Here is an 11,833-nt window from a genome sequence, read left to right as displayed (position 1 = left end):
AGGTAGGCCTATCTTAGTATAACTTTCGTGTCCACTTAGGACATTCCGCAATAAGTAACTCACTTTGTTCCTAGTATTGTAGTTGCCCATAACGTGGTCTTGTATTGCAGTTTGGGAGTTAATATAGCAGAAATATATCTAGCTCATAACAAATGTTCATTTTCTCTTTACACCTCTAAACATGTATTAACTGTGTTCCTTAGTTAGTAAATTCATTGTGCTAGTTTCCTGACATTTGTTGGATAACCATGAGAGATCGCATCCTTCCATATGTTGCTGCAACACTTCCTTTTTCATAAGGGTCCTTAATAGGCTCTCCGTCAAGACCAGATGCACCTTTGGGGGTTATCATAGCATCACGTCTGCTTCTCATGTTTTCCTATCTTTCATTAGCATCTAGGTACTTTTCAAGTCGTAAAATCCATGGCGAACTCATTATGAATATCTGCAAACCTTCCATGATTATTTTATAGTGTCTTCCTGGGTTCCATTATCTTTACACATTCGGCTTCTAGAATCATTGACTATGTCATTGTCATGTGCGAAGAGTTTACTTTCCTTAATGTTCCATATCCCTGGGTGGATAGGAGTTATTTGTCTTTATCCCTGGAGCATCATATTACCCATTAGAACCTTTCTAACCAATGATGTCATTACAATGATTAACCATGTCAGTGCTATTGGTAGTAACCTTCATGTCTTTTAGGATATAACCTCCTGAAATGCCCTTTGCAGTACATTGATGGATTCTTGAATAATTCCAGTCCAATTCGAACCTCGTTGTTCCTGTTTGTAGTAAATCCATCGAGAGTTGTAGGTTCAAACATGTCAAAGAAGAAGCATTATTCCATGATCGAACATATTGTGTAGGAACTCTATCGTCATATTCATTCTAGCACATCGTAGAATAATTATTGAAAGTCGCCAAAGGTTTAGTTTGGGTGTTTGACATAGAGATTTAGGGAAATAGGCCGAGCTGCGCGTATGATGTCCCATATCGTTGTCCTCTATGCACCCAGTGTTTCATGTGTCTACGTCAAGGAAGGTAGTTGGAAGTTCTTTGTCTATCGTTCTGGTGGGAGCTATGGAAGGTAAACTTAATGGGTAATTGGCTTATGAGAGATACCTAATTGTCATCCTTGTTAGATAAGTCCGGAAGTTGAGATTGCCTCCGCCAGGTGCTATGGCTAAGTCTATGAGTTGAGGAGATCACCTCGAAGGCCGAAAGTGTTGTGGAAAGGGAATATTCTCAGTTGGTTGTAGAGCCAAATAGATGTGGTTCAAAAGGTACTTTTTTGTGTTATGATTTAAATGTGTACAGTTCATGTCAAGATACCACTTATGTTAATGTAATGCCCTTAATGTTGAGGTCGGTGTTATTAATATATATTGTGATGCTTTGTCGAGTAGTGTATGTGTTGTTAGGAGTTGTTTTGGTGGTTCTATGGCAGGTGGATAGGCCCAATTATAGGGGAGACTCTGCCAAAATTTCTGAAAATTTGGGAGTTAGCCAAATTGGAGGCTTATGATGTGTGAAAGGAGAGATGAATTATGTTGAGTATTTTGGGCGGACTCTACTCCTCATTCGAGGACGAATGATCCTAAGTGGGGGAGGATATAAGGCCCCATAAAATTTCGCCAAGGAATTTAAGGTTTCGTGGTGCCGAGGTAGGCCTATGTGGATGGAAACTTTTGGCAGAAGAAGGCAATTTTGTTGTCTGTTTCACGACCGCATAACCGTTTTGCGGGCCGCATAATCATCGCGTAGTTGAGCAAGGAGTTTGTTGAATTTTGAAGGTCATTTTGCGGTCCATTCTGCGATCGCATATCCATTTCGCGTTCTGCATTTTCCGTCACAGATTTGGCATGCAGAATTTTATTGGGTCACTCTGCGGTCCATTGTGCGACCGGATAAGTGGTATGCGGACCGCAGACCTGTCGCAGACTGGTCCAGACCAACCCAGTTCTTGGCATCATTTTCGTGGCCCATATTTCAGGCGGTATATCTGTTATGCAGTCTATTCTGCGACCGCATGAGTTCGGAGGGTCCATTTTTCTATTTTATAACCCAACCCCATTTTTTATAAAATGACTTTGGGGTTATTTTGGCCGGGTTAACACATATTTTAGAGAGACGGGAGTGCTTTAGAAAGGGAGGAAGGAGCCCCAAGTGCATTGATCATCAATCCCTATCCAAATCTTGAAGATTCAAGGGAATCATTTACTAGACCACCATCTATCCTGGTAAGTTCCTGTCCTATACCACCCACGCAAGTTATTTTAGGGTCTAAATATATTGTGGAATTAGAATTAGGCCATGCATGTGCCAATAGCTTGTAGTATGTTAGGTTAATGAATTATTTTGGGTAGTCTCTTGTTGAAATTGGTTGAGTTCAGAAGGGATTACCATTGTAGAGCTTTGTAATCTATTTTGCATACTAGGTGTTTGACAAAATTCCTAATAGGGTTACACCATGAGAATCCTTCTAATTATTATATGATTTTCGCTATCTTCCTATAGATTGTTATTGCTAGAAGTATTGGGACGTTGTAGTAACTTAAGGAAATATCAAACAAGGTATGTTGGCTAAACTACTCTCTTAGAATTGAACGGCCTTGACATTATCCAAAATGGTGATGTCCTTGATGGCCTTGATTTTATCGGGATTAATCTCGATTCCCCGGTTGGACACCATGAATCCGAGGAATTTCCCGAACCCGACTCTGAATGCGCATTTCTCTGGGTTCAACTTCATATTGTATTTCTTCAATATATTAAAGGTTTCCTACAAATGTTTCAAATGGTCCTCTTCTCGCAGGGACTTAACCAACATATCGCCAATGTAAACCTCCATTGATTTCCCTATTTATTCTTCGAACATCCGATTTACTAGGCGTTGGTAAGTGGCACCAACATTTTTTACTCCGAATGGAATTACGTTATAACAGTAGGTACCATATTTAGTGATGAAGGACATTTTTTCCTGGTCGTCCGGGTCCATCCGAATTTGGTTGTACCCGGAGTAGGCATCGAGAAAACTGAGGATCTCGTGGCCGGCCGTGGCGTCGATCATGCGATCGATGTTTGGCAGAGGGAAAGAGTCCTTGAGGCATGCCCTGTTTAAGTCTTTATAGTCTACACACATTCTTAATTTATTCCCATTTTTAGGGACTACTACTACGTAACCTCCCGGATGAACCCTATTTTAAGGAGTTTAGATACCTCGTTCTTGATGAATGCATGCTTGAATTCGGACTAAGGCCTACTTTTTAACTTGACCGGATGGAACTTCAGATCCAAGCTTAGCTTATGAGTAGTTATCTCCGGAAGAATCCCTATCATATCGAGGTGAGACCAAGAGAAACAATTTATGTTAGCTATCAGAAATTGAATGAGTTTTTCCTGAGCTCGGGACTTAGCCCAATGCCGAGGTGTACCTTACGATCAGGCAGGCGTTCGATCAATATGACTTGCTCCAGTTCTTCGACTCTTGATTTGGTGGCGTCGTAATCATCGGGGACTATGAAAGGCGTGGGAACTCCGTATTCGTCGTCCTCATTCGTCCCCTGCTTGCCCGGTTCGATCGAGGCGGGTATTGGTAATTGCTATTTGGTTTTATCTTTGGTCACCGGACTTAGACCCTTTGATGTCGAAAGTGCGGATATTGGGGTCACCTCGACGACCGTGAACATCGCCTTTGCGGCCGGTTGTTCTTCGTAAACTGTTTTAATCCCTCTTGGCATTAGGAATTTCAGCACCTGGTATAGCGTCGAGGGTACTGCCCTCTTGTTGTGAATCCATGGTCTCCCGAACAAAGCATTGTACCTCATGTCTCCTTCGATCACGCTGCACTTTGTTTCCTGAATGGTTTCGGCGGTGTTCACCTATAATGTTATCTCCCCTTTAGTGGTCTCATATGCCATGTTGAATCCGTTTAGAACCCTGACTGCAGGCACGATTTGGTCTTGTAGACCTAGTTATTCCACGACCCTCGATCTAATGATATTGGCCTAGCTTCCTGAATTAATTAATACATGCTTAACTCGAGATTTATTTATGAGTATAGATATTACCAGTGCATCATTGTGGGGATGTACGGTGCCCTCACCGTCCTCGTCGTTGAAAGACAAGGTTCCTTCTGGTACGTAATCTCGAGTCTATTTTTCCCTCGTGATGGATACTTTGGTGCACTTTAACATCGGCCCCTGGGGAACGTCGACCCCATCGATGATCATGTTAATGACGTGCTGAGGCTCCTCCTGCTCAATCTGCTTGCTAGAATCTCTATTCCTGAAATGATTTTTGGTTCGAACGCTCAGGAATTCTCAGAGATGTTCGTTGTTGAATAACCGGGCTATTTCCTCTCTCAATTGTCGGCAATCTTCTGTTATTTGGCCGTGATGCCATGATATTTACATATTAAGTTGGGATCCCTTTGGGCTGGATCGGACTGTAGAGGTCGAGGCCACTTGGTGTCTTTGATGCGTCTGATGGCAGATACAATACCTGCAATATCGATGTTAAAGTTGTACTCCGATAACCTCAGCACTTCTTTAGGCCCGATGGGCCTTTCAAAATCGTTTTGCTTATGAGTCCCCGATTATTTTGACTTCGATCGCTTCTCCTTTCACTTTTCACAGGGTTTTCTACGGACCCATTACCCCTACGATCACCGTTGTACGATTGATACCGATCTCTACTTGACCTTGGTTCACGATCAATGTCTCTTTTAGATCTGTCACTAGCTCGGAAGGGATAAACAGACACGGAAGGGGCCCCAAGCTGATCATCTTCGACCCTAATTTTTGATTGGTATCGGTTATACACGTTGGCCCAAGTCACAACCGGATATTCTACCAAATTTTGTTTCAACTGCTGCGAAGCCAATGAGCTTCGAGTATTGAGTCCTTGGGTGAAGGCCTGAACGACCCAATCGTCTATCACTGGCGGCATGTCCATCCGTTCCATTTGAAACCTTGACACGAACTCCTTGAGCATCTCGTTATCTCTTTGCTTTACCTTGAAAAGGTCCGACTTCCTGGTCTCGACCTTGATGGATATGGCATGCGCTTTTACAAATGCATTTGAAAGCATAGCAAATGAGTCAATAGAATTGGGGTGTAAGTTGTGATACCATATCATAGCTTCTTTTGACAAGGTCTCTCCAAACTTTTTCAGCAAGACAGATTCGATCTTATCATCTTCCAAGTCGTTCCCCTTGATGGCGCACGTGTACGAGGTCACATGTTCATTTGGATCAGTTGTTCCATTGTACTTAGGAATTTCGGGCATGCAGAACTTCTTCGGGATCAGATTCAGAGCCGCGCTGGGAGGAAAGGGTTTTTGAACAAACTTTTTGGAGTCTAGGCCTTTCATTATCGGTGGTGCTCCGGGGATTTGATCGACCCTGGAGTTTTAGGGCTCCACCATGTTGTTGTTCTCGCCATGGTGGCCAGACTCATCATCTGTGTTTAGCAAGGCAGATTAGGTATACATTTTAAACTTAGACCTGAAATCAAAGACACTTCAAAGAACAAGTGTGAAGTAGGGTGTTTTATGGAAATTTGTATCAAATTGCCACTATTATCCTTAGCCCCATGATGGACGCCAAACTGTTTACCCTCAAAATCGGATAACAATTAAATTTGTAAGTGGTTTTAAGGATATGCAGATTAAATTTTGATACAAAACGATAAATTGAGTTAGAATGGAAAAGTAAAGATACAATAATTTCAAACCTTGTGAGGAGGATGGTTCCAGCCTTGGTGAAGCATTCACCCTCGATCAGGGCTTACACCGGACAATTTCGATGAATGAGAGAAAAAGCTTACAATTACAGTAAAAATAATAATATATTGCTTTGGAATGCATGTTACAATATATCTAATGAATTATCAGACCTCCTTTATAAAGTAGGGGAATTCTATTTTAAGTACAACTTTATAAAAGGTAAAAAATCTTCTGTTTAACTGATTGTCGGTTCTTCATCGATACATGCCGGGATCCACGCCGCGATATTCGTCCGGTCGCGGATGTTACGGCCTTCTGTTGGTCATGCTTGATTTCCCGACAATGTCTTCCAATGTCTTTTAGGATTTGGATCGATCTCGAATCATGACCCTAATATTCTCGAAGACAGACAACGTTCCCCTAGATTCTGACTCGACGAGACATTTGTTTAGATTTTGATCCTTCGCAATTGTATCTCGAGTTCGTTTTACCCTATTGGAGGCCGGAGTGTATCATGAGCCCAGGTTTACTCGTATACACTATTATTGCTTCACTATTCTCAGTCCCTGCCTCTGCAGGACCAGAAGCTACGAGGTGTCATGGTATGAGTTCCTCGTCTTCCTCACCTTCTGTCTAAAGTTTCACAACTATTTTCTTCCCCTTCCTGCATCACAACACTCCGATATATCTTCGCAGCAGTGCCTGAAAACTCAGCCTGCAAAACTTGCTTATCCTCTGTATCAAACTGATTGAATAAACAGAAACAAATATCTTAATATAACTATCTATGCATAAAAAGTTAGATGAAAAATTCAGTAAGTGAACCCATTCAAGATTAATTCAAATCTCACAAAATGGACAACAATATAACCAAAAGATGCAAAATTTAATGCTAAAAATCAAACCGAATTCAATAATATTGAATAATAAAGATACATTTTTCAATTTAAGTAATTATACTGTTTGTTTTATATATACTGAACAATGCCAATTTGATGGACACAATAATGAAAGAAGTAGTTACTATATGTTACAAGGATGCGATAAGCTTTTGAACAAAGCACTCTTGGTAATAGTATATCAAGCAGACTGAATTTGGTTAACTTGGTCTTTTTGAAAACTTGAAGACTTCAAAGGTCATTGCTATTTTGGTTATGAAGACCACAAATTTTTATTTTCCTCCCAATTTCAGAGGATCCCTCCAGCATAACTCGAACCCAGGACATAACAGTCGTGGGTGGAGGTGCTTTACCAACTGAGCAAGCCTCACTTGTCGAATACCAGAGAGTTATTTGCTGTATCGAAAGGAACAAACAGATATTTGTTTAGTTATTTTATTTTTATCTTTTGGGTCAGTAGTTTACTTATTGTCAACTTGGGTCCTTAGTTATTTGTTGTTTAGTCCCTAAAGGTGGATAACCTAGTTAATAGTCACGTGTCTATTTTGTTAAGAAGTTGTTCTTATATACCTTTATATCGTTTTGTACTCACTCATTTTTAGAATATGAAATGAAAATTTGAAACTTTTATCTTTTAATTCCTTTTATCTTTCTCTTAATTTCTCTTTTCAATTTCAATGGCGATTCCATCGTGGGATTCGCTACATTTTCACTGTATAAAAATATTAAATTTTGAGGAAGTCCTCGAGTTGGAAGAGGATGTTGGTCCGTGATTTGATGACTGCAAATGTTAGCAATAGTTGTTTTTTCACAAGCAATGTACGAGTGCAGGTCGCAATGCCGTGAAGTAGACCTGCAGTTTATGAACAAAATCAATTCCAACAACCAAAATATATTTTATGAAAGTGCAAATGCTAGTTCTTAGTACGACGTACATGTTAGCCATGAAAACATCAAAACACTAAACATTTCCATTCCTAGAACACCAACAGAAAAAAAAATATTGATTTGGTTATAATTATAGTTGTAGTCATCTGAATGTTCCACCTGAAACTATTAAAGCTATTGAGTTTTTAAATAAAATAAGCCATAATAGGGAATATAAAGAGTGAAATAATAAGCAAATAATTGACATTCAGACAAAATATGGAACACTAAAATTACAGTGAAAACGGTTTCTAATACTCTCACCTTTAAGAATTGAAATGGCAGATCAGAATATCCTTCAATATGTAGAGCTTTGGATCAGATGCAATCGGGCACCTATATTAGCCATGACCAAGTGAAACTAAAACTTCTTTTTTCTAGGGAATGATAAACAATACCGACATACATTCATTTTATGTTAGCTCAGAAGTCGTTAAAGCATACATTGATAAACCATCAAAAGTTAGCTCTGCATGCTAGCTAGTCCTTGTAACGACCCGACCAGTCGTTTTGAGATCTAGCATGTCGTTCGGCAGTTTGAGGCCTTGAGTAGCTTCATTTCAGATATTATGACTTGTACGTATGGTCAGAATTAAATTTCGGGAAGTTCGGAATTTATTTGGAAAGAAAATTTTAATTTCGGAAACATTAAATTTGACTAAGGTTTGACTTTTGAGTAAACGACCTCGAAATAGGGATTTGAAGGTTTCAATAAGTTTATATGATGATTTCGGACTTGGGCGTATGTTCGGGTCGAGTATCGGGTGGCCCGAGAGCATTTCAGCGCTTATTATGGAAGGTTGGCATTTTAAAGATTTAAGAGTTTCATAAGTTTGGTTTGAAGTGAATTTTTATATTATATATGTCCATTTGGGGTTTCGAACCTTGGAATAGCTTAGTTATATCATTTGTGACTCGTGTGCAAAATTTGAAGTCATTCCGGATTGATTTGATACGTTTCGTCACAAGATATAGAATTTAAAAATTCGAAAATTTATAAGTTTGATTCGAGACGCGATTCATGATTTGGATGTTGTTTGACGTGGTTTAAGGCTTCAACTAAGTTTGTATTGTATTTTGGGATGTGTTGGTGTGTTTGGACGAGGTCCCCGGGGCCTCGGGTGAGAATCAGATTGAAAACGCATTGAGTTTGGACTTAGGGGAAATGCTGAAGCATCTGGCATCTGGTGTAACCGCACCTGTGAGATTTTGGCCGCAGGTACGAAGCCGCAGAAGCGGCTAAGAGGGTCGCAGGAGCGGTTCTGGGCGAGTTGGGCAGTGGCACAGGTGCGAGACCATTTTTGCATATGCGATGGCGCAGATGCGACGTCCTTGAGTGCAGAAGCGGAATGACTGGGGAAGGCTGGGACCGCAGATGCGGTCTAGTTCTGCAGAAGCCGGACCGCACCTGCTCATGAGGAGCTGCAGAAGCGAAGGCACAAAAGCGTTGGAGGGGCCGCAGATGCGGAAGTTGAGGGGCCTGAAGGGAGCCGCAGAAGCGGACTCTGTGCCGCAGAAGCGGCTCATGTTCTGCAAATGCAAAAATATGGCTGGGCAGTGAGGTTTTTATAAAAACGGGATTTGACCTATTTTTCTCTCATTTTCACTTGGTTGGGGCGATTTTGGAGAGCTTCAAGGGAAGATTTTCATCAAGCAACACAAGGTAAGTGACTCCCACTATTACAAGTTAAATATATGGTTTGCATATGGATTTAAATATAGAAATTAATAGAAATTTGGTATTTTTGGTAGAAAACCTAGAACTTGGTATTTTTGAAATTTGACCGCAAAATTGGGACATAAAATTAGTAATAAATTATATATTTGAGTTCGTGGTGTTATGGGTAGAGTTTATCTTCGAGAATTTCCAAAATGCAGGCGCGTGGGCCTGAGGGTTGACTTTGTTGGCTTTTGAGCGAAGCTGGGAATCTTTTAAATTGTTAAATTATACGTGTTGGGGGATATTTTGATTGATTTTCACGTTGTTTGACTAGTTTGAAGAGACATGCATCGGTTTGAGGTGTTAGAAAGGCCTTGGAGCCGATTATGGAACTTCGGAGCGAGGTAAGTCTCCTGTCTAACCTTGTGGGGAGAAAACTACCCCTTAGGTAATATTTGTTATTATGTGCAACTAGTTGTGGGTGCTACGTACGCACGAGGTGACGAGAGCCCATATGTAGCTATAGCATATTTATGTCTGGGTAGACTTACGATCTTATCATGTAATATTTGATTTATTTGAACTCATTATGCTGGCTTAATTATTTGAAGTTATAATTGAAATTGATTTAGAAATAAATATATGTACACTAAGAGGAACGGTAAAGATTATATTCATTTGTGCTCATGGGCTGTATTGTAAACATGTGTCTCATGATTCGGTAACTTCCTTCCTTTTCTTGTGGAGCGGGCCGAATGCCTCGGCAGTATATAGATGCATCTATGGTTTGTGCCACTCGACCTTCAGCAGTGTACACATTATTCTGGATCGGGCCAAACGACCTCGGCATAATCGTGCGTTATATCGCTAGGAGTCCGAATATTCGCGAACTAATCTCTCTACTGATGCCGAGTGTTTATGTGGTATTCCTTATTTATTTGATAATGACACTTGGAATTTTCTGAGCTGTTAAGGTAGAATGCAAGATTTAGAAATTCTTGCTTTAAAAGAAGTAATTGGAAGATTATGTAACTTATAGATTTACCCCATCATTGCCGTATGCTTCATATCAGCTCATATTTTATTACATTGTTTTATTAAACATTTAGTAAGTGTTGATGTCGATCCCTCGTCACTACTTCTCCGGGGTTAGGCTAGATACTTAATGGATATGCGTTGATTTACGTACTCATGTTGCACTTTTGCACTAAATGTGCAGGATTTGACAGGTTCATTGATGATCACCTTGGCGCATAGGCGCACCTGTTGAGGAGACTTCATGTGAGCTGCTGTAACGACCCTGCCAGTCATTTTGAGTATTACAGTCCCGTTTCCCTATTTACTGCTCAATTTATGCTTTTCAATTATTGTATGTCTTGCCGGGATAATTGGTTCGGGTCCGGAAGGATTTCGAATTGAATTGAGACACTTAGTCTCATAATTGAAAACTTAAGTTGGATAAGTTGACCGGATGTTGACTTATATGTAAACGACCTCAGATTTGAATTCTGATGATTCCAACAGCCCCGTATGGTAATTTTAGACTTAGGAGCGTGTCCGGAAAATTATTTGGAGGTCCATAGTGGAATTAGGCTTGAAATGGCGAAAGTTATTTTTTTGGGAAGTTTGACCGGGGGGTTAACTTTTTGATATCGGGGTGGGAATCTGATTCTGGAAATTGGAATAGGTCCGTAATATGAAATGTGACTTGTGTGCAAAATTTGAAGTCATTCCGGATTGATTTGATATGTTTCGGCACAAGATATAGAATTTGAAAGTTCAAAGTTCATAGATTTTTGATTTGAGGTGCGATTCGTCATTTCGATGTTGTTTGATGTGATTTGAGGCCTCGAGTAGGTTTGTGGTATATTTTAAGACTTGTTGGTGTATTTGGTTGAGGTCCCGAGGGCCTCGGGTGAGTTTCGGATCGTTAACTGATCAAATTCGGACTTAAGGAAAATGCTGGAACTGCTGCCTCTGATGTGATCGCACCTGCGAGGGTCTTGGCCGCAGGTGCGATGCCGCAGGTGCGGCAATTTTTGCGCAAAAACGCGACCACCGATGCGGTCCTAAGCATCGCAGAAGCGGAGGTTCGCTGGGTAAGTGAGATCCGCAGAAGCGCAATTCCCTCCGCAAAAGCGGATGCGCAAGTGCGAGCCTAGGCACCACAGGTGCGGAAATGCCTAGGCAATGTTAAAAATGAGGGTTTTCAAGATTTTTCTCATTTTGGTCATTTTGGAGCTCGGTTTGGGCGATTTTGGAGAGAAATTTTTTCACACAACTTGCGGTAAGTGTTCTTGACTCCCTTGTGATTATATTCCATAAATATATCTTTATTTTTAGCAATTGATTGATGAATTTAAAGAGAAAATTGGGGGTGTTGGCCTAAAGTTCATAATATGAATATTTGAGTTTTGAACATCGATTTAGAGTTGTAATCGAGTGAAATTTTTATGGTTGAACTTGTAATTGGATGGCTTGTCAGATTTTGTGAGTTTTGTCGGATTCCGAGATGTGGTTTCCACGGGCGATTTTTGGAGTGTAATTTCGGATTTTATGGGAAAATATTAGTATTTTTATATGAAATTAATTCCTATAAATTGTGTGGACTGAATC

General features: G+C 40.4%; 1 protein-coding gene across 1 annotated transcript; it reads right to left on the bottom strand.

Moving 5' to 3' along the window:
• Positions 1 to 637: 637 nt before the first annotated feature.
• LOC138898557 (uncharacterized) lies at positions 638 to 5,377 on the bottom strand. The gene is made up of 2 exons (XM_070184633.1): positions 4,663 to 5,377; positions 638 to 786 (listed from the first exon to the last, which is right to left on the bottom strand). Exons 1-2 carry the CDS (start codon positions 5,375 to 5,377, stop codon positions 638 to 640), a joined length of 864 nt encoding a protein of 287 aa, XP_070040734.1.
• Between the last annotated feature and the right edge of the window lie 6,456 nt (positions 5,378 to 11,833).

This window comes from Nicotiana tomentosiformis, chromosome 9 (assembly GCF_000390325.3).
Source record: "Nicotiana tomentosiformis chromosome 9, ASM39032v3, whole genome shotgun sequence".
NCBI classification, from domain to species: Eukaryota; Viridiplantae; Streptophyta; class Magnoliopsida; order Solanales; family Solanaceae; genus Nicotiana; species Nicotiana tomentosiformis.
This window is presented reverse-complemented; position numbering and strand designations above follow the sequence as displayed.